General features: G+C 37.5%; 1 protein-coding gene across 3 annotated transcripts; it reads left to right on the top strand.

Annotated features, from left to right (window-relative positions):
• Window positions 1-1,469: 1,469 nt before the first annotated feature.
• Window positions 1,470-23,641, top strand: CDK7 (cyclin dependent kinase 7). Of its 3 annotated transcripts, XM_061129620.1 has the most exons (12): window positions 1,470-1,653; window positions 2,011-2,070; window positions 9,199-9,232; window positions 10,291-10,358; window positions 11,209-11,277; window positions 12,954-13,064; window positions 14,583-14,701; window positions 16,258-16,357; window positions 16,804-16,890; window positions 20,493-20,642; window positions 22,859-23,006; window positions 23,454-23,641. In XM_061129620.1, exons 1-12 carry the CDS (start codon window positions 1,588-1,590, stop codon window positions 23,480-23,482), a joined length of 1,041 nt encoding a protein of 346 aa, XP_060985603.1. In that variant the 5' UTR covers window positions 1,470-1,587; the 3' UTR covers window positions 23,483-23,641. The 3 variants fall into 3 exon arrangements, with proteins under 3 accessions (XP_060985603.1, XP_060985605.1, XP_060985604.1); XM_061129622.1 differs by lacking the exons at window positions 10,291-10,358; window positions 11,209-11,277 and having other exon boundaries at window positions 1,622-1,653; XM_061129621.1 differs by lacking the exons at window positions 1,470-1,653; window positions 2,011-2,070 and having other exon boundaries at window positions 10,291-10,356.

Raw genomic sequence — 23,641 nt, 5'->3', positions numbered from 1 at the left:
TAAATAAGCAGGGTGACAATATACAGCCTTGACATACTCCTTTCCCAATTTGGAACCAGTCCGTTTTTCCATGTCCAATTCTAACTGTTGCTTCGTGACCTGGACACAGATTTCTCAGGAGGCAGGTAAGGTGGGTGGTCTGGTATTTCCATCTCTTTAAGAATGTTAAATTCTTAAAACATTAAATGCTCCAGCTCAAAACCTTAGAATTATCCTTCTCTTTTCCATAACCCATGTTAAATGTCAGCAAATCTATTGTCTAGAAGCTAAACTGGTACTCAATACAAGCATCTGGATCACTCCAAAAATTCTTTAACTAGCCTTCTTGCTTCTTCTTGCCCCTCTAAATTTATAGTGTAATCTCTCACAACAAAGGGAGACTTTTAAAACATTAAGTCAGATATCATTTATCTGCTCAAAACTTTGCAGTGGCTTTTCAGTAATATCTTTCTGGTAACACCCTATTTAAAATCACAAACCCTACTATCTATTTCCTTTCCCTGCTTTACTATCTCAGTAGCTCTGGTCAGTATGTATCAAAGTGTATTTTAATTGTTCTGTTAGCTCCTCCCATTGGAAAGCAGGGATCTTTGTTTTTAGCTTGATTTCTCAGAGTCTGCAACAGAGCCCAGCATACAGTAAGCACTCAATATATATTCGTTAAATATATGAATTAATGTGTTTGTTGATTTGTATGAAAAGCGAATAAAGCTGGGCACTGATTACAATTAACCATTGAGCACTATGCCTAAAACTTTGTGCAAGTATCATTTAATCCTCGCAACCGCCTATGATGAAATCTATTAGCTCCTTCCACCTTACAGGGTGAAAAACTGATGGCCAGAAGTGTGTTCCATAGCACGAAATTGTTCAGCTTACTAGGAATTTGTTTGCCTGGATGTGCTTCTTCATAAAGAACTAAGAATGCCTCTTGACCAGACATTAAGAACTAGCACTCGCTTCAGTTCAGTTCAGTGACTCAGTCTTGTCTGACTCTGACCACATGGACTGCAGCACGTCAGGCTTCCCCGTCCATCACCAACTCTCGGAGCCTGCTCAAACTCATATCCATCCAATTGGTGATACCATCCAACTCCGCTTAAGTAACTTGAAATTGTCGGCGTAGGCGTCCATGGTAACCATGGTGACAGGATAGCCTTGAGCAAAAACCAAAGATCAGAGACAAGGCCAAGCTTTCCACACCCATACACACCTATTAAATCCTGAACTCAGAGCGCTGATCGGTCCTCAGTAGTGAAGAAAGTACTTGTTAAAACGGTAACAGGGCGACACACTAGCTACCTCCAAGAGCACCACGCCTCCGGTACTATCTGTGGTTACCGGAGCAGACGGGGCACGGTTCAGGGAGGCCCAGGAGTCCCGCCTCGCCTCGCGCAGCTCCCGTGGGGCGGGCTCCGGCCGGACCTACTTCACAGCATCCCCGCCCACCCCGGAAGTGGGGGCGGAGCGAGTGAGGCCTCGGCGGTCAGTGGGCGGAAGTGGCTGTTGGAGGCTTTAAGGTAGCTTTAAATTCCTGCTGTCTTGGCAGCTCACCCCTTTCAGCTGGAGACGGGCTCCTCGCGACGGATGGCTGTGGACGTGAAGTCGCGAGCGAAGCGTTATGAAAAACTGGACTTCCTCGGGGAGGGACAGGTGAGGCTCTCGGGTGGGGCTCGGAGGGCCCTGAGCAGAGAGCGCCCGGCCGCCTCACACTGTCGAAAGTTTTCTCGTGGAAGCCAGCGGCCGGGCCACGCTCCTCGTTCTCCTCGGAGGAGGCTGCGCAGACGCCCCTGCTGCCCCTTTGTCCACCCTGGACCTGGGTCCCTGAGCGGCCTTCTCCGCTCAGTGGACTGGAACGGGACGTGGACGTCCTCACCACGTTGCCAGCCGCCGCGAATTTGCTCTGAGAACCCTGGATTCCTTGCTTCCCCAGATCTAAAAAAAGTGAAAAGGCCAACACAAACCAAGAAGTTCTCACAAACTTAACATTACTCTTGTTTTTCTGTCTAGTTTGCCACGGTTTACAAGGCCAGAGACAAGAACTCCAACCAAATTGTCGCCATTAAGAAAGTGAGTTGCAGTTTGTTTTTCCTTGTGTCTTCGTGAAGGTTGTGTGTGTGTGTGTGTGTGTGTGTGTTATTACTCTTGACCGTGCTCTGCTAATGAGTTACTTATGTCATTTTCAAAGAAAATAGAATATCTTAGTGTCTTGTGTTCCAAGGTGGAACTCGGGTTGAACTAGCGTTTTGTTCCATCCATTGAAATTGAGATGAAGAGGGGCTGTATCTTGTTTTATAAACGCAAACACTGGCCAAGGGGACAAATACGCTCTCTCTGTTGGGCCCTCAGAACTACTCATCTTTCCAGGTCCCTATTTCTTCCTCACCAGCATCCACTCTATATCTGTATTTTCTGAATACATATTTACCATTAAAGGCTTTTGCCAGCATTAATGACATTGGTGGTTTTTTTTTTTTTTTTTAATGGTTTAAGTACCTTTTTTACTTGCATTTCATTCAAGAAACTTAGGTCATATTTGCCTTTCTATATGCCAAGAACTCTCACCCTTGTTTTTCTCATTTAACCCTCATAAGAGCCAGGTGATGTCGGTAAAGTATCTCTGCTTTATACTTGAAGCTTGTTTTATACTTGGTGCCTGAAGCTAAGGGAGATGAGGTGACTCATCAAGATGGCACAGGTAGCAGTTGATAGAGCCAGGCTTTAGATCCAGGTGTACTGCTTCCAGGCTGATTGCCTTTCCCCATACTTCTGAAATCAGTAACCCTCTCAGAGAGGCTGGTTTCTTCACACCTCGTAGGTAGAGGAGCCTGGTGGGTCCATGGAGTTGCAAAGAGTCAGACATGGCTGAGTGACTGAGCACACACACAAGGCCTGTTGGTGGCTTAGGTAGCCACCTTCCTATTGTTCCTGTTGCTGCTTTGAACCTGTTTCTCCTTCAAAATCCCTAATTCCTTTGAAGCACGTCCCTCTCATATTCTTAACACCTGCTTCCCATTCTTCCTTTCTACAATTATTCCTGCCATTGTTATCTTTTTTACTTTTTCTGATGTGTCTAATCTCTTTTTTCAGTTTGTGTTCTATAAGCCAGTGCTATTTATAGCTCCTCCCGTGTAAAACCCTTAACTTTCCTAATCCTTTTCAAGTTATTTTTCTGATTCTGCCCCTGGTTCACTTTATTCTAGCCACACTGACCTTTCTGTCCCTTGAATATGTTAAATTCATCCCAGTCCCAGATTCATTGCATTTGCTCTGGCTTCCACTTAGTGTATTTTTCCTCTAAAACTTGGCCTGGCTGGTTCCTTGTCATTTAGATCTCAGTCAGATATCTCCTGTACATACAGACTTCTGCTGGTCATTCTAGCTGAAACAGGTGTACCTGCCTTCTTCCCTAGTGTTCTTTTCCGTATTTCTTTGTTGTCTTCATAGCATTTATCAAAATCTTTTATCTTTGAGTTTATTCTCTATTTACTACCACTCTGTGGCTAGTACATTTGTAGACACTCTTAAAAATGTATTGGCTTGACTAACTGATAACAGTCTCTTCAAACTGTTGGCATATTGAGTTCTGTGGTTTTCCTGAAAATCCCAGTTGGTTTACTTATTTGCTTGCTTTTATCATAAATTAGGATTTAGAATTCATTCTATTTCTCAGTGATGGGCTTCCCAGGTGATGCTAGTAGTAAAGAACTTGCCTGCCAGTGAAGAAGACATAAGAGATGTGGGTTCGATCCCTGAGTCAGGAAGATTCCCTGGAGAAGGGCATGGCAACCCACTTGAGTATTGCCTGGAGAAGTCTGTGGACAGAGGAGCCTGGTGGGCTCTGGTCCATAGGGTCACAAAGAGTCAGACATGACTGAAGCGACATAGCACTATATTTCTCAGTGATAGACTGCTACCCCTTGAAAGTGACTCATTATGGAATATTCTTTTATATTTAATTTTTATTTCAAATAGTACATCTTTGTAGTTTTATGGAATGTAACCTTTATATAAATGGAATATATAACCTTTAAATCACTGTGTTGTACACCTGAAACTTACATAATACTGTATGTAAACTGTACCTCGAAAAAAACAGGAATATTTCTCCTTTTACCAAACCCAATTAATTTTCAAAGGTTTTTGTTGTTGTTTTTTTTAAAGTCAGTTACGAGGCCACGCATGCCTCTCCTCTACCCCTGGTTTTCACTCATTGGAGCAATGCCTTTCAATTCCAAAATTGTTTTCTCTGGTATTTACATCCATTTTCTTAGATAGTATACTTGTCATTCCTTGAGGGGCCTCCTTCCTTAGTTCAGACATTTTCTAGACTTAAACTATAAACCCTGGAGATTTGGTGCTTGTGCATCTTCGCCTCCCACCACTCAGTTTCCGTTCACACTCATTTACTGGCTTCCCTGGTGGCTCAGACAGTAGTGTCTGCCTACAGTGCGGGAGACCTGGGTTCGATCCCTGGGTCGGGAAGATTCTCTGGAGAAGAAAATGGCAACCCACTCCAGTACTCTGGCCTGGAAAATCCCATGGGCGGAGGAGCGTGGTAGGCTACAGTCTGTGGGGTCGCAGAGTCAGACATGACTGAGGGACTTCACTTTCTTTCTTTCTTTTCTTGAATTTAACAGAAAAGGAGTAATAAGCTATGTATTCTTTCACCTGTTGTATTTTGGACCTTTAAAATATCATTAATCTACCTTATCCTTTTTAAACAGTTGTACTGAATTTACGTTTCCCAGTTTAACCAGTCCTCTGTGGTAGCTTTTTGGAGCAGTTTTCACTTTGCAGTATTTGTTTAATATATCTCAACAATACGCATTACTGTATACTTCTAAGCTCTTTATCTCTTCCTACACACACACACACACACACACTCTCTCTCTCACACTCACTCTTCTGCAACTTGTTTTTTTGAATTAGTACCATTTCTGAAATCTTCCACATGGATACATGTAGATCTGTTTATTCATGCTCTTTGATGATTAGATTCTATTCTATAGCTACACTAAAATTGGTCTCTCCAAATTGTTGTTGATAAACATTTAAACTGCTTTTTTTTTTAATGTTTTACTCTAATACAGTCCTTCTGCAGACATACATTTGTGCATTTCTCTAGAAAATGTATCTGTAGTTGAAACTAATTGCCAGTTGTTGCTGCATAGAGAACACCCTGATGCTGAGAAGGATTGAAGGCAGGAAGGGAAGGGGATAACAGAGGACAAGATGGTTGGATGGCATCACCGACTCAATGATAATTAGTTTAAGCAAACTCTGGGAGATGGTGAAGGACAGGGAAGCCTGGCATGCTGCAGTCCATGGGGTTACAAAGAGTTGGACACGACTGAGTGACTGAACAACAGCAAGAGAATACATGTCAACATCCCCAGATACTATCAAACTGCTTTCCAAAATGGTTGGGTCAGTTTAACCTTCCACCACATTTTCACCTTGTTTGTATCATCAGACTTTACAACAGTTGTCAATCTGATCGATCAAAAGTGGTATGTAGATGTTTTTTCAATTAATATTTCTCTGATTACCAGTGAGTTTGATCATCTTTTCCTAGATTTATTGGCTTTTTATACTTTTTCTGTTAGGTTGCCTGCATTTTTTTCCTTTCCTGTTGACTTGGTGGAATTTGTTATATATTTTGGATACTGAACCTTAGTCAGAAATATGCACTACAGGTACCATTGTCAATGTAAATCTATAACAAGAATAGAAGAGTGTTATTCAATCCAATCTTAGGATTATAGCCCAGAAGGCAGTCGCTCAGATAGCTCTGAGTTCTGAAGAAGTACTGTTTTCAGTGTAGTTATATCTTGTCAAAACAGAAAACATCAAACATAACTTGGGTACATTCCTTCAAAGTTTAAAAAAAAAAAGATCAGAAGACAGATCACTGTATATAGTGAGTCAGTATGATCTTGGCTCCTGGCAAAGGGACCTTATCAAAGGAGTACTACCATTGAAGTCCCTGAAAGGGAGGCACTTATCCTTATCTTCAAAATCGGCATTCTTTACAGTGGTTCAGATGGTTAAGAATCCGCCTGCAATGTGGGAGACTTGGGTTCAATCCCTGGGTTGGGAAGATCCCCTGGAGAAGGGAATGGCAATCTACTCCAGTATTCTTGCCTAGAGAATCCCATGGATAGAGGAGCCTGTCAGGCTCCATGGAGTTGCAAAGAATCAGACACAACTGAGTGATTTTCACTTTTGGTAGTGGACCCTTTTATTCCAATATTTAAAGCAGATAGACAGTATGTGTTTCATAGACCACAAAACAAGCTGTTCTAGTTAGCATAAAGTTTGTTAAATACGCCAGAGTGACTTCTTTTTACTTGAGTATGTGAAAATTTCTTCAATCATCATCTCTCAGACTTTGGGTGTTTAGTTTACTTATGGTATCTTTTGAAGTACAGGTATTTAAAATTTTAGTCTGGTTAAATTTGTCTATTTTTCCCCTTTTTTGGTTCCCTTTTTTTGTGTGCTTCCCTGCCTCCAGATTATAAAGAATTCTCCTATATTTTCATCTGAAAATTTTAAAGTATCGCTTTTTCACATTTAGGTCTACATTCCATTTGGAGTTAAAGTTTCTTTGTTGTGTAGCGTGAAAATCTAGTGTTTTTTCCCCAGCTCTCAACATTTTTGTTAGTACGTCCTTTTCCTGGTGAGTTGTAATGCCAAGTTCCAATTTACACTTGGATTTGTTTCTGGGCATACCATTCTTTTATTGGTTGATTTTCCTTCCCCCCCCCCCCCCCCCCCATTCCTGCTGCACTGCCATAGGGTGTCTAATTACTGTTGCCTTGTAAATGCTCGAGGGCTTTCTGTGGTTGTGGTATGGAGGCTTCTCATTGCAGTAGCTTCTCTTGTTGCAGAGCCTGGTCTCCAGGGTGTGTGGGCTCGGTAGTTGGGGCGCATGGGCTTAGTTGCCCCATGGCGTAGTTGTGGAATCTTTCCAGACGAGGGATTGAACCCCTGTCCCCTGCACTGGCAGGCGGATTCTCAACCTCTGGACTTCCAGGGAAGCCCAGCTACTCTTCTTCGAAATTATCTTGGCTTACTCTATGAGTCAGTTGAGAAATTTGAACCAAATCAGGAGAATTTGAATATGAACTAGGTATTACATGCTGTATGGCATTATTATTAATTTTATTAGGAAGGAGAATGGCCTTATGGGCATATAAGAAAATGTCCACATTTTAGAGATTTCTGTTGAAGTATATAGGGATGAATAATATGAAGTCCAACTACAACATTAAAAAAATGTATGTTGTAGCCAACAAAAAAGAGGATGGATGAAGTAAATATGGCAAAATATTGGTAATTATTGAATCTGAGTGATGATGTAGATGGCTTCATGAAACTAGTCTATTACATTTCCTAAACACAGTAAAAAATAATGTTTTAAGTTATCTGTTCTTAGCTTCTTACTTTTCTATATAAAGTTTAGAATCCGTTTGTCAGTGTCCATGAAAAATGCTGTTGTACTTTACATCTAGTTTCATTAAAGAGAATTGATGTATTTATGATATTGAATCTTTCTATCCATGAACATGCTGTCTGTGTTTATTTTGATCACATTTTCTTGAACATGTTTTAAGAGTGTTTTATAATGTTCTGGGAAAGCTTCATACATCTCTTGTTGGCTTTGATTCCTACATGCCTTATATTTTTTGGTGCTATAATAAATAGCCTGTGGAAGTGTTAGTTGCTCAGTTGTATCTGACTCTTTTCGACCCCATGGACTGTAGCCCAGCAGGCTCCTCTGTCCATGGGATTCTCCAGGCAAGAATACTGGAGTGGATTGCCATTCCCCTTTCCAGGGGATCTTCCTGACCCAGGAATTGAACCTGGATCTCCTGCGTAGCAAGCAGATTCTTTACTGTCTGAGCCACCAGGGAAGCCCAAGATAAAATAAATAGCCTACCTTTAAGTTAAAAGTTGTTTGTGGTATATAGGTGGGGGTATTTTAAAAGGGAAAATAGCTGATTTTCTGGAGTAGGATTTTTTTTTTGTATTCTTGGCTACATTGTCATTGCATAAAGTAGTAAGCTCTTGTTCTTTAACTTAGTAGTTGGGTTTGTGTGAGACTGAACCTATTAATGCAGTTCAGTGTGCTTGTACACAGTAGCAAAAGTTTAACCATTTTCTGTATCCATCACAATCTGTAATTTTCCTTCTTGGAAAATGTGGTCCCTGGGAGCATATTATTGGGCATATTAAGCATGTTATTTATATGTTACATATTTCCTCCCAAGTAGTCTAACTTGAAGTGCTTCTTTTGTTTATTGGGCTTCCCTGGTGGCTCAGTCAGTAACGAATCTGCCTGCAGATACAGGAGACCTGGGTTCAATCCATAAGTTGGGAAGATCCCCTGGAGAAGGATATGGCAACCCACTCCAGTATTCTTGCCTGGAAGATTCCATGGACAGAGGAGTTTGGTGGGCTACAGTTCATGGGGTCACAAAAGTCAGATATTGACTTAGCGACTAAACTACCACCACCCACCTAGATCATCTCCCTAAGTTCTGTATCCATCACAATCATTAATTTTTCTTCTTGGAAAATGTGGTCCCTGGGAGTATATTATTGGGCATATTAAGCATGTTATTTTATATGTTACATATTTCCTCCCAGGTAGTCTAACTTGAAGTGCTTCTTTTGTTTATTACCTTGTATGCCTTTAATTTATTCCATATTTAATCTTACAATGTTGTGTAATTCAAAACTTAAGGGGAAAGGAATGATAGATACTTGATCCTTTCTTATATTGTTAATTTTGCCTTTCTGATTCATGATTCCTGCTCCCTCCTTGCCTGCTAATACTAGCTACGTATAAGTATGTATTTTTGCTTTAAACATTTGAAGTGTTTATATATTACGCATTTGTCTATATTACACATTTTTATTGTGTTTGTTTTTTCCTCTACCAGATTTATTCCATATTTAATCTTACAATGTTGTGTAATTCAAAACTTAAGGGGAAAGGAATGATAGATACTTGATCCTTTCTTATATTGTTAATTTTGCCTTTCTGATTCATGATTCCTGCTCCCTCCTTGCCTGCTAATACTAGCTACGTATAAGTATGTATTTTTGCTTTAAACATTTGAAGTGTTTATATATTACGCATTTGTATATATTACACATTTTTATTGTGTTTGTTTTTTCCTCTACCAGATCAAACTTGGACATAGATCAGAAGCTAAAGATGGTAAGTAACTTATTTCATGTAATCTGACAGAACAGAAAAAGTGGTTCTTCTCACTGAGGAAAGAACGAAGTATTAATTACAGTTAACAATGGTTCTGGATAGAGTTATTACAGGTCCCAGAAGAGTAACGATAGACTCAGGATAGAGATAGGATGTTTGTACTTTTCACCATTTGGGTGTTCAGAAGATATTCAGATCACCCAAGTAGATGGAAGACAGCAAGGTTGTTAGTGACTTGTCTTGATGTCTTCATTACTGCTTTAGTTGTTTTCAAGCCATTGTTTTTTGTTCTGAGCTTCTGGTTACTTTGAAAATTCAGGATTCATGGAAGTATACAAAGCTCACTATAGAATAAATGTATAGGAATGGGGGAGATTTTTGTATCCCTTCTGCTAAAGCTCTGTTTGAGCGCTAAGTCCTATTTAATCATCAAGAAATAGTTTCTGTATAAAGGATACATTATCTCTCTAATACTAGTACCAGATCTTTTTTCTTTTTTTTTTTTTTTTTTAGTATTTATTTATTTGGCTACACTGGGTCTTAATTGCAGCACGCTGGATCTTTGATCTTCATTGTGACATGCAGGACCTTTTAGTTGTGAGAAGGAAGCTCTTAACTGGCGACATGTGGGATCTAGTGTCCTGACCAAAGGTCAAACCTAGGCCCCCTGCGTTGGGAAAGATGGTATCTAATCACTAGTTTTCTGTTAGCTTAAAGAATCTGCCTCTAATATTCATAAGGCAAGAGAAGAGAAGCTATTAACTTCTCACCTATAGGCTACATACCTGGGTACATATTTTTCCAGGAGTCTTCAGGTCTCATATTCTATAGATGAAGTGAATACTTGTTTCATCATTTATCATAATCTGTCCTAAACTGTTTTAAAAACAAAGCAATATAAATTGGAAATAGGTACGTTATAAAAATTGTTATTTTTTTTTTCTGAGGAATATTCATTGCTATTTGATCAGAGACTGACCTTTCCCAAAAAATATATTTATAAGAAGGTTTGAGATTTCAGAATTCTTTTTCACTTTTTTCTTTGCCTTTTTATCTAGGTATAAATAGAACAGCCTTAAGAGAGATAAAATTATTACAGGAGCTAAGTCATCCAAATATAATTGGTGTGAGTATGATCTAAGTTGTTTCTGGGACTTGGGACCCTGCCTTGCCGAATGTGGTGGATGTTGATTGAAGGCTCAGCAAGATGAGTTGTCCTAGGTGAGCCTTACAAAAAGGCTGAAATGTATTCTTTATCCTAATTGTTCTTATAGGCAGTGTTTTAAAAACTATACAACTGATGAAATAAATTAAATATGGGCATACAGGCTGATTTTATCAGAAATTTTGAAGTCTAGAGAGCTCTAGCATGTGTAAGACCTTGAGCAGGTTCCCTTGAACTCTACCTTGTAGTCTCTACCTCACAGGGTTGTTACGAGACTAGCTCACTGAATACACAGCAAGTAATGGTAACCCACTCCAGTATTCTTGCCTGGAGAATCCCATGGACAGAGGAGCCTGGTGGGCTACAGGCCATGGGGTCGCAAAGAGCCCGATACGACTGCAAAGCTAACACCTGCTTACCTGGGATAGTGCCTGGCGTAGGGAGCACACTCATTCAGTGAAAACAGCTACTGCTGCTGTTTGTTGGATTTTCTTAAGTACCAAGGTTGGGAATTTTTCTAGATTATAGAGACTTCAGTGAGTTTCTCATTAATTCATTACTTAATTCCTAAAATTTGGAGGGAGAGGTTAAGTATTGGTGATTTTTTTTTTAATAGTAAGGCTTAATATCTTGTGCTTCAGTGTACTAAATCCTAGCCAAAAATGGAAAAATATTAAATTTAATAAAATTATTTAAACTTTACAGTCCAAATGCTAAAGTTTTTAAAGATTAAAAACTTAGGTATAATACTGTCAAGTATTTAATAAGAGAATCACATGTTGTTGTTGTTTTTTTTAATTTTGCTTTGTAGCTCCTTGATGCTTTTGGACATAAATCTAACATTAGCCTTGTCTTTGATTTTATGGAAACTGATCTAGAGGTAAGACTAAGATTTCTGGAGGAATTTATTTTCCTGTTTATCAAAAGAGAATCTAAATGGTTATTTTCTACCTTCGAAGAAGGTAGTCAAAAGAATGCTTAAATTTTGTTGAAATCTAGATGTGGTCTTAAGTCAAAGATCTTCTGAATCATTTAGCTATATTCCCAGTGTTACACACAAGATTTGGATTTTGATAGCATTTGTGTCTGCCAAGTTCCTGATACCTTATTGATGTTACTTTTTAGAAAAATAAGTGTTTGGCTTTGGAGGGTTTGGAACTTCCTTGTGATATTATCACAGACTGTCCTTTTGAAAACCAAATTTCTTTTTGAGAAGAATAAGATTTTAGGCTTTTCATTAATACTAATTGAATCTCAATAGTGAACAGTCTGGAGATGTGGAATAAGTGGAATTCTCATACACTGCTGATGAGAATGCAAAGTGATACAGCCACTTTGGAAAAAACAGTTTGGCAGTTTCTTACACAGTTAAATATACCCTTAGGGTATGATCTAGAAATACGTCTACATATTTATTTATCCAAGAGAAACAAAAACATGTCCACACAGATGTTTAGCTTTCTTCGTAATTACCCAAACTGAAAACAACCCATATATCTTTCATCAAGTGAATGTATAGACAAACTGGTACATTTATGAAGTGGAATACTATTTGAGAATAAAAAGAAACAAATTATTAACATATGCAACAGTATAGGTGACTCTCAGATACATTATACTAGAGGAAAGAAGCCAGGCTCAAAAGCTACTGATGCTATATGGTTCTATGTATGTTTTTTTGTAAAACGAAAAACTGAAAAAAAAAAAAGCAACAGAAGTGAGATCTTTGGTTGCTGGGGTTAGGAATCTAGGGGAAGGTTGAGTAGAAAGGGGCCTGGGGGAATTGTAAAACTATTTTGATTGTGGTAGTGGTTACACAACTGATGTGTTAAAAACTGAGATTAAAAGTGACACCTATTTGAAAAAAAGAAAATTGCATTTTAAGCTCATATAACTAAAAGTCTGGGAATAAACTGACTTGAATCATAGTTCAAAAATCGTGCTAGCAGAACACAATTTTTCACTTGTTCTCTGTTGCCTTGTTCATGGGTAAAATTTCTCAATACAGGGACTCAGGTGCTTGTAGGCTTCTGTCTTATAGTTTAATAATCCCTGAGGAGAGAAAGTATTTTGTTGCCTTTGATTCTAGCACAAGTATTTGGCTTGGCTTCCATCCCTGAACTAGTCAGGAAAGCAGGCCGTAGTGTGGTGACTGAGCATGCTGGATCATGTGTCTACTGCCTCTGGTGGAAGCCACAGGTAGTGCAGTCTGTAACCACGTGGACCACACTGTGAACCAGCGGTTTCCCAAAGGAATGTTGAATGCTGTTATCAGGAGGGGCTGTGTATCCTGGGGCAAGTGGAAACAGCAGATGTTTGCTACATGGATGCCTCAAAACAAAGCAGCAGGAGACAAAGTACTGCTTTCCTTCTAAAGATACTTTCCCTAACCACATAACTGGAAGTTCTGACAGTGCTTCCTAAGGAGAGTGAGGCAACCTCTCTTGAGAATCTCCTTTGTGAATAAATCCATCTTGTGTCTATAAATGATTTGATATAGTAGAGTTTATTTGGAATGATAAAAGCATACCTGTATACTGTCTGCCTACTTTACAGGTTATAATAAAAGATAACAGTCTTGTGCTAACACCTTCACATATCAAAGCCTATATGTTGATGACTCTTCAAGGATTAGAATATTTACATCAACATTGGATTCTGCATAGGGTAAGGTTTTTTAACCAAGTATGCTTATGTCTTTATGTTGTAGTCAGATTTTCTGTAGCCAGTTTATTACACAAAAGACCTGAGTATGTAAATTATTAAAGTAGAACTGGACCACTTTATCCACCCTTCTTCCTCTCTGCGCTCCCTTCAGTTAAACCAGGTGGCGCTGTGAGAACTCTGTTACTAGGTGGAATTTAGAAATGCAAGAGGCCTATTCCTTCATTTTTTTCATAATTGAAGAGTTAAGTTGCTGACCCAAAAGTTACATATTTTTTTTGAGGTCATTAGTTATAGTGGCTGACAAGAGTATTAGAACCTAGATATTTTGGCTTGAAGTTCAGTGTTCTTTGTGCTATACTATTGTAATAGAAAACAACAACGGTAGGAGTCTGGATTAAATTATATAATGCAAAAATACTTCTTGAAAAATATTTCTGGTAGCTCTAAAACTGGGAAGTAAGTAAAATTTCTGAAATGGCTGAGTCATTGTTAGGAACATTTAGCTACTAGAACAAGGCTGATGATTTAGATAGGTAGATGTTCTTAGGCATCCTATTTATTAGTAGATAAAGTAGCTAAAAATATATAATGGTAATCCTCATACTTAAGCTTGGAATTCCTTTTAGGTTATGGCTAATATCTTTTTAGCATAGATTGTAAAGACTATATTCTTCATCATTTATAAACACATAATGTTTTTATGTGTTGGTGGCGCTACTGGTAAAGAACCCATCTGCCAGTGCAGGAGACACCAGAGACATGGGTTCAATCCGTGGGTTGGGAAGATCCTCTGGAGGAGGAAATGGCAACCCACTCCAGTCTTCTTGCCTGGAAAATCTTATGGGCAGAGGAGCCTGGTGGGCTACAGTCCAGGAGGCTCCAGAGGCTACAGACACGACTGAGCACACCCATGATACAATCCTCGTATTTAAGGTTGGAATTCCTTTTAGGTCACGGCTAATAGCTTTTTAGCATGGATTGTGAAGACTATATTCTTCATCCTTTATAACCGCATAATGTTTTTATTTACTGAAGTTCATATATTGTGGTGTTTACTGTTGTGGGCCTCACGGCTTGTGGGATCTTAGTTCCCCATCCGGGGATTGAACCAGGGCCCTCAGTAGCGGAACACAGAGTCCTAACCACTGGACCCCCAGGGGGTTCCCCATGTTGTTGTTGTTAAATTAATAGCAGCAGCTGGTTTTTAGATGCTTACTAGGAACCAGTCATTACACTAGGCTTTTTGCAGGAAATATTAAATTTAATCCTCACAGCAAACCTGTAAAGTAGGTAAATTGAAGTTCAGTGAAAGGAAGTACCTTGATCCAAGGCCTCACTAAGAAATATGGCTAATCTTATTTTGCTTTTTAGAATTTTATATCAATTAAAAAAAATTTTGGTGGTGGTTAAATTTGAGGTGTTACCCTGTTTCTGCTAAGTTTAAATTTAACTAAATGTATTACTATGATGCTCTCCTTCACCCTGCTTATTTGTTGGTTTAAAATCTCCAATATATAGGACCTAAAACCAAACAACTTGTTGCTAGATGAAAATGGAGTTCTAAAACTGGCAGATTTTGGCCTGGCCAAATCATTTGGGAGCCCCAGTAGAGCTTATACACATCAGGTTGTAACCAGGTAAGGATTCCTTAACTGATTCCTTAACTAACTAAAGCTTATATTGTGTAGGATATTAATCACAAATGAGCCTCATGTGGCTTCTTTGAATTTTGGCTGAGTTCAGGAGTTATTGTTGGCATCTTATTAAACAGTGAAAAAATATACAGCCCTTCTTTCAAACGGAGTTGAATTAATTCAGTCCCCAGAGATTTACCTAGTATGGGAGACTAACTTATACTTCTTATACAGTTTAGTTAGGTATACTGGAACTATAGTGGCTGTTCTTTTACATAACCACCTGATTTGGGGGGCCTGTGTTTATTTTATTGGTCAATCCTGATTCCACATTTTATATCATTCAGTGTGAATGAAAATTCCCTAAACAAAGCAGTGCTTTTATTTGGATTTTTCATATTATTCATTCAAAACTAAAAATCACATTATATAGATAGGGACGTAGATTTTATAATTCTTGTCCAGATGGCATTTGTTAACTTCCCTGACTGTTACGAATCTGAGACGATCTTCAGATTTTCTGTCCTTTTAAATTAGTTTGTCAGCTTCTTCCAGATAGATCTCATTGAGCGTCAATCATCTGATCCTTGAGTATAAAGTAAGGGATGTAAGTAGTTGTTCAGGTAATTTCTGGAAAAATTAAGCCCATCGTTCAGGAACTCTGGGAACTCAGGAAAACAAGGACCCACATACATGAGCATTGCTTTTCATCTACCAATTTCTGACTTTCTCTATTTTGAAATCAGACAGTACTAATAGGTCAAATTAAAATGACTGAGAATTAACAATTTAGATTAGTGATAGGGATATCTTGATAACCTATCAAGATATATTTTGATAACCTGTCAAGATATTTTGGTGGAGTGGTGGGGTGAAAACCTGACTGATGGAGTTAAGAGAAGAGGAAATGGAGACAGTAAGAACATACAGCCAGACAGAGAGGGTTGTGAGGGGAAGCAGGGTCCAGAGTTTTTGTTGTTTGTTTCTTTGTTTTTTAGTTTATTTTTTAAGGCTATAAAAACAATGATATGTTTAACATTGATAGTAATAAATCTAGTAAAGAACAAAAAGCTGACTGTTGTAGGAAAAAGAGAATTGAGGGAGCAATATCCTTGGAAACAGGCAAGAGTGTTGTATCCGGGGCCCACGTTGAGGGACTGACTTTAAAAACACTAAAGGCTAGTTATGTATGTAGTTACGGATGGGAAGGTGGGTTGTGAGTGTGCAGATGACTGTTGGTGAGTCTGTAGAAATTTTTTTTCATTACTTGCATTATTTTAGTGAAGTAGGAATTAGGTTATCAGCTAAGAAGTAGGATGGTGTTTAGGGTTTTGGGAAAAAGAACATGTTAATTGTCTAAGAGTGAGAGAATGAATGGACTGAGGGTGAATTTCCTGGCAACAGTAAGGAACTTCTTGGTTTTATAGACAATTTTTCTTGAGTTAATATATCCATAAAAGTACATTTAATCAGTGCAGTATGTTTTTCTGAGGAGTTTTCTCTAAGAAATACTTTAATAATTCCGCTCTAAAATGACAGTATTTATTTTTGTTCTCCAGGTGGTATCGGGCCCCTGAGCTACTGTTCGGAGCTAGAATGTATGGTGTAGGTGTGGACATGTGGGCTGTGGGCTGTATATTAGCAGAGTTGCTTCTAAGGGTAAGTCTTGGGTTGATGTACACTATTCAGTATTGTTATAGGTATTTGTTTTTATAATTTGTATAAAAATTATCTTCTCAGAGGTAATTCCCAGAGGTAATTGCCATCCTTGAAATAAGAAACCAACAAACAGGCCAATAAACAAAAAACCCACCAAGTACAGCCTGTTTATTAATACCATTTAGGACAATAAAGTTTATTTTTGCTCATTCTGTGTTCTGAAATTCAACTGTAATAAAATTGTTGGATTGTAATGTGGTGCTATCTCTAAAGTAACTAAAAGGGTTAGGATAAATCTGTATTTCTGGGATCACTGGGGAAGTCCCACCCTTAGACTAAGTTTTTATTTTTGTTACTGTTTAATGTTTCTTATTAAATTAATTTATCGTATTATTTGTGTAACAGCTATCACAGATCATCTTGAAATATCTGCTTTTTTCTTTTAGGTTCCTTTTTTGCCAGGAGATTCAGACCTTGATCAACTAACAAGAATATTTGAAACTTTGGGCACACCAACTGAAGAGCAGTGGCCTGTAAGCTTTCATACATATTCTTTGAAATTTAGAGTAGTGTATAGTGCTGTAACGTGAATATTACTTAAACAAATGTATTAATTGTTAATTTACTTTGCAAAATTTATACAAAGTAAAAGTTGTGATATACCATCCAGCCTCCTATATACATACAGCCCTCACTCATCCCAGTAATTTCTACCCCAGCGTTAATCATTATTATTTTGCTATAAAGCCTTGCTATAAGGACACACACACATATAAATACGTAAATATGTATGATTTGCTTTTTCTTCTTTAACAAAAATGCCATCACACCATGTAATTTTTTTGCAATGAACTTGCTCATAATATTGTTCACATTTTCCTTTTTAAGTTATATAATATTTCATTTTGTGGCTGTTTCATGTTTATCAACATCTTGATGGATTTATTTATTGCATTTTCACTAACACAATGAAGATTTATTTTTGGTTTTGTTTTTCATTATTCCCCAACCAGGGATTGAACTTGGTCCTCCAGGAAAGCCTGGAATCCCAGGCCACCAGGGAACTCATTATTTATTTTTAACCTATTACATTATCTCAAAAATATTACTAAATCTGTGATAAAATTTATTACAGTATAAGTTGCTAATTTTATATATTACAGTTCAGTGAAATTCTCACTTGTTATAATTGTAGACCTTTTGATTTTCCTTTCTGTTATAGCCTCATGTCCTGGGGAAAAAATAAATCCTAGAAAAGAGATTTTAATCAGCCTCTTTACCTTCTGGTTAAAACTGTAATGAAATTATCTGAAACTGAAATTACGAAGTTTCTTTTGTGTTATTATTTCCTCAACTTTCTAACTGAAGGTTAGCTATAAGTTCTAATTGTAAAACATGCTCTAACAGCATTCGTTTATTGAACTTACTATATGCTGTTAATGATAGGGTTTCATAAATTATATTTAATTCTCCCAACAATCCTATTAAGGTAGGTGCTGTTATTCACACTTTATAGATGAGACAGCCGAGGTGGCGCGAGGTTAAGTAGCTTACCCGAAGCTACGTAGTGTCAGCTAGGACTCCAGTTTGGGTCTTTCTGACTCCAGAGCCATATTCATAGTATTTATCCAGTGCTTTTCATTTGACATGATTTTCTAAATAGTAGTTGCTTATGATGTTTTCCTTGGATTTTTAAAAATTCTTGTTTTGATTTACATGCAGAAGGAAATAATACAAAGGTATCCCTTACTTCCTTTACTCAGCTTCTCACAAGGGTAACATCTTGCAAAATCAGGATAATATCACAGCAAGCGTGCTGACATTGATACAATTAATATACAGGACATCACCACAAAGAGCCCTTTTACTGTCACACCCACTTTCCTTCCACTCTCACCCATTCCTTAACCCCTGGCAATCACTAATATGATTTCTGTTTTTATAACTTTGTCATTTCAAGAATATTATAAGTGGGATCACATAAAATGTAAGCTTTTGGAATTGACTTTTTTCGATATAATTCTCTGGAGATTCATCCAAGTTGTCAATAATTCATTCCTTTCCCTATATTGCTGAGTGGTCTGAATGTACCACAGTTTGTCTGACTGTTGACTCATTGAAGGACATCTGCATTGTTTCCAGTTTGGGGCTATTACAAATAATGCTGTTATTTGTAATAACAGTACATCGTGGCTTCCCTGATAGACCAGTTGGTAAAGAATCCACCTGCAATGCCGGAGACCCTTGTTCAATTCCTGGGTAGGGAAGATCTGCTGGAGAAGAGATAGGCTACCCACTCCAGTATTCTTGGGCTTCCCTTCCCTTGTGGCTTAGCTGGTAAAGAATCTGCCTGCAATGCAGGACACCTGGGTTGGGAAGATCCCCTGGAGAAGGGAACGGCTACTGACTCCAGTATTCTGGCCTGGAGAATTCCATGGACTGTATAGTCCTTGGGGTTGCAAAGAGTCGGACACAATAGAGCGACTTTCACTTTCATGTCTGAAGGCAGTCCGGTGGTTGGAACTCTATTCCTCTTGCCAAAGGCCCAGTTTCCATCCCTAGGGAACTTAGATCCCACAAGCTATGTGGCCAAAGGAAAAAAAAAAATCATGTACAGGCTTTTAGGTAAGCATACATCTTTATTTCTCTGGGACAAATGACCAGGAGTGCAGTTGTTAAGTTGTGATAGTTGCATATTTAGCCAGAAACTGCCAAAAAGAAAGTGAAAGTCGCTTAGTCTTGTCTGACTCTTTGCAATCCTGTGGACAGTAACCTGCCAGGCTCCTCTGTCCATGGAATTCTCCAGGCAAGAGTACTGAAGTGGGTTGCCATTTCCTTCTCTAGGGGATCTTCCCAACCCAGGGATCAAACACAGGTCTGCTGTATTGAAGGCAGATTCTTTACCATTTGAGCCACCAGGGAAGCCCAGAAACTGCCAAACTGCTTTCCAGAGGGGCCTGTACTATTTTATATTCTCAGCAGCAATGTAGAAGTAATCCCTTTTCTCTGCATCCTCACTAGCATTTGGTGGTGTTGCTTTTTTTTTTTTTTTTTAAAGCATTGTGAGAGATGTGTAGTGATAGCTGATTGTGACTTTAAATTTCTCTTCCCTGATGACTTATGGTGTTGAATATCTTGTCATGTACTTATTTGGCATCTATATAGCTTTAATGAAATGTCTCTTGTCTTGTTTTTTTAATTGGATTGTTTGTACTTTGGCTGAGTATTGAGCACTTACATAAAGTACTCGTCCTCTGATTGTATATGTGGTTTGCAAATTTTCTGTTACTTTGTAGTTTGTCTTTTCATCCTCTTCACAGAGTCTTCCCAGCATAAACATTTTTAATTTTGATCAAGTCTGTCTTATCAGTTTTTCTTTTTATGAATAATGCTTTTGATGGCAAGTCAAAGAACTCTTTGCCCAACACAAAGATATTCCTGATGATTTTCTTTTTTTTTTCCTCAAAGTTTTATAGTTTTGCATTTAAGTCTGTGATCCTTTTTGAGTTAATTTTTACATGAGATGTGAGACTGAAAGTGTCTTATGGCAGGAGTGGGCGTTGTTTATGATACCTCTCCCCCTACCAGTATCACAGTCTTCATAAATTATCTATATATTAAGTCTTTTTCCAAGTTGTTTTAACTATTTTAACTTTCCATATAAATTTTAGAATAGCCTATCTATCTAATAATCTTGCCAGAATTTTGGTAAGAATTGCATTAAACCTGTTTACCAACTTGAGGAGAACTGTCAGACATCCTTACAGTGCTGAATCTTCCAGTCCACAAACATGGTAGGGCTCACCATTTATTTAGAGCTTTGATTTATTTCATCAGTGTGGTATAGCTTTCAGTATACAAGTCCTGCGCACGTTTTGTTAGATTTTCACCAAAGCATTTCATCGTTGTTTTTGAGAGTTTCCAAAGGGCATTGTTTTTCATTTCAGTGTCCACATGTTCTTTGCTAATATGGAGAACTAAAGTTGACTTGTGTTTATCTTCCTGTAACCTTGTCTGCTCACTAGTGCTAGGATAGATCATCATATCATCAGTATGACAGTTTTATTTACTCATTTGAGATCTGTATGCCTTTCAATCCTTTGCTTAAGTTTGAATTATAAAAATATTTTTACAGGACATGTGTAGTCTTCCAGATTTCGTGACATTTAAGAGTTTTCCTGGAATCCCATTACAGCATATCTTCATTGCAGCAGGAGATGACTTGCTAGATCTTATACAAGGCTTATTCTTATTTAATCCATGTACTCGAATTACAGCCACACAGGTATGTTAGTGTATTTTTCGAATTTCTTAAGATTTCCTAACATTCTTTAAATACTGAAAAGATATGTTTGTTTTAAGAAATAACAAATTTTATTTTTTTCTCTAAGCTATAAGCACTATAGGCCCATACAAGTGCAGAAGAGTATAAAGATGATTCTATTTCATAATTAGGTCATCAACTTGAAAGTAAATTAGAGAAGAAGAAAAAATGATGTTTGTGTTTATTAAGACACTGGACTATTTCAGTTAAACTCTTAAGTAACTTAAATCTTGTGCCAAAACCAGTGCCAGAAGTGTTTTGTTTTGTGTTTTCCCCCATGAAATGCAGTCCAGATAATGCATTCTGGTCATTGTCACAGTCAGAAAGAGATAATGAGTAGAAAATGGTATAGTCTGACACAACTGTATTACTTACGAGAGATTGAAAGATCCTCTAAATAGAAAAACACTGAAACTGACAGTTACTTAAGGGAAATAAGAATCAAACTCAAGAAAAATGTGGAATACCAAGAATATCTGCTCTTATAAAAGAAGAGAGAAATGTTATCCAACATAAAAATACGAGATCTATAGACTTGAAAGTCTTTTTTTTTCTTTATTTTAAAAACAAGCACATATAGATAGACCGTGGTCACTAACGCTTAAAGTTGGGGCAGGGAAATGCAGTGCCAAAATGCAACACATTACAGTAATTGGCCTTCATAAAGGAAGAGACTAAAATGTCGCACATCTTCATGTCTGACGAAACATATAAATGCACAAAATATCAGGGGTAAAAAGTGGATATTTTTTCACATAGGCTATTATAGACTACCAGATCTTTGTTTAATGTATTTACTTGTATAAACCTTTACTTCATAGCAGTATATGCCACATTAATACATATATACTAGATATTTTACCATTGGAATCACTCTTCTAATTTCAAACAAGTAACTCATTTTTACCTTTTTATCCGTGTATGTATACATCTTATCTCTGTGATAAGAACCTTGAGACCAGGTCAAATTGTCAAGAAGGTTGTTTTCATTACTAGTAAAGCTGAAAATTTATAGAAAGATATTAGTTGTGATAACTTATTTGGGTTATATTTTGATAAGATGGATTTTTTTTAGAATTAATTTTTTAATGGGTTTTGGCCTATGGATATTTAGAAGTTGGAATGAGGGACTTCCTCGAGGGTCTAGTGGCTAAGACCCTGTGTTCCCAATACAGGAAGCCCGAGTTCGATCCCTGGTGAGGGATCTAGATCCCACATGCCGCAACTAAGAGTTTTCATGCCACAACTAAAGACCCCGCATGTTGCAACAAAGACCTGGCACAGCCAAATAAGTAAACATTTAAAAAACATAGAAGTTGAATGAGATACCCTTCTTAGATCTCTATGTAGCTCAAAATTAGCATTATTTACTTATGGAACTGCTGTGATATGGAAGTAATATTTTATAAGTTCAACTCTTCTGAAGTAAGAATTCTCTATCTAAATTATTACTGCAAATAATATGTGGGCGAGTAGGGAGAGTTGGTTGAAAAGTTTATATTCTTTTGTTCCTAAGAGAGTTATCCAAAAGAACATACCTTGAATTATTGTGGCTATTGAACAGTACTATGGTGCATATAAAGTATGAACTTAACAACTTTGTTACCTCGAATAAACTATTTTTATTGGAATTTTGGACCTAGGTAAAAATACAATATTATAGAACGTTGGACTAGTGGTAAATAGAAATAAACTTGGCAAGTCCTTCCAAGTAAGAATTCAGTTAATTTCTAGTGGATTGTTCGACTTTAATCTGTTGTTTCCAACCCATCGCATCTTTTTAAAAGCTTTATTTTTAAGAATTCATATGATTTGGAATTTGAGCACACACAAATGTTGTGACAAATAAACTTTGAAGTTGTTTTTAAGCAGGTTTCTCTGTTTTCAGCTATAGAGCCTATAATGTGTAGAGAGGTGAATTTTACAGTGTCTTACTAAGGATTTCTCATAATTTGTATAGGCTTTCGTGGGAAAATTCCATTCTTATAGTAATACAGTAATGGAATTAGCAATCAATCTTAGGCTGCTAGATATTTGTAGTAATTTCCATATCCAAATACTCAAATTAAGTTTGTTTGAGAGAGGATATATTTGCTTAGTATATTTAATGCTCCTTACAACACAGTTCAGATATTCACATAAAAGCTCACTTTCTCTGGTCTCTTTTCTTTGGAAAGGCGTTGAAAACTAAGTATTTCAGTAATCGGCCAGGGCCAACACCTGGATGTCAGCTGCCAAGACCAAACTGTCCAGCAGAGGCTCTAAAGGAGCAGTCCAATCCAGCCATGGCAACAAAACGGAAGAGAACAGAGGCCTTGGAACAAGGTAAAACTCATTTTCTTAAGTGAAATGAATTCAGAAAACTCCAAACTCCAGATAGCTAATGTATAGCTAGTGACTTGGCAGCTAAGAAATGTAAACTGTGAGCTGTTTACTTGTTATCAATTTAAATTTTATAAAGTAGAATATGATATTTTACCTATATTTGCTTCCTTTAGAATACATATCATCATGCATACTTAACATCATACTTTTTTTTAGGACATGGGCAGTTTTGAGTACTCCTCAGAGTTATGAGAACTATCCATGTGTACCCTATTTTTTTCATAAATTCCAACAGTACACTCTATGCTTAATGTTTAGCAAGTGTTATTGGAAAATCAAAGCAAGTAAAAATACAGTTGGAATGCAATGACTGGTTAGAATTACTTTAAAATTAAATGTAATGTTATAGAATTACTATAAAATTAAACAACCTCATTTTCCCCCCAGGAGGATTACCCAAGAAGCTAATTTTTTAGCTACAGAGAAAACTGGACAATATTCTACTACTGAAGGAAACAGTGAAAAAGGCACAATAGTAAACATAAAGTAAATGCTTTAAAAGATATTTGTAAATATTCTATGCATGTAAAATATGTAAAACTGGGTTATTTTTATTAAATGTATTTTAAAACAAA

This window comes from Dama dama, chromosome 25, assembly GCF_033118175.1.
Source record: "Dama dama isolate Ldn47 chromosome 25, ASM3311817v1, whole genome shotgun sequence".
Classification (NCBI taxonomy): domain Eukaryota; kingdom Metazoa; phylum Chordata; class Mammalia; order Artiodactyla; family Cervidae; genus Dama; species Dama dama.
This window is presented reverse-complemented; position numbering and strand designations above follow the sequence as displayed.

Excerpts from the sequence above, each read along its gene's own strand:
- CDK7 (XM_061129620.1), top strand. The coding sequence starts at position 1,588 with ATGGCTGTGGACGTGAAGTCGCGAGCGAAGCGTTATGAAAAACTGGAC. Across the intron at positions 2,071-9,198 it reads AAATTGTCGCCATTAAGAAA|ATCAAACTTGGACATAGATC; the intron begins GTGAGTTGCAGT and ends TTCCTCTACCAG. Across the intron at positions 11,278-12,953 it reads TTATGGAAACTGATCTAGAG|GTTATAATAAAAGATAACAG; the intron begins GTAAGACTAAGA and ends CCTACTTTACAG.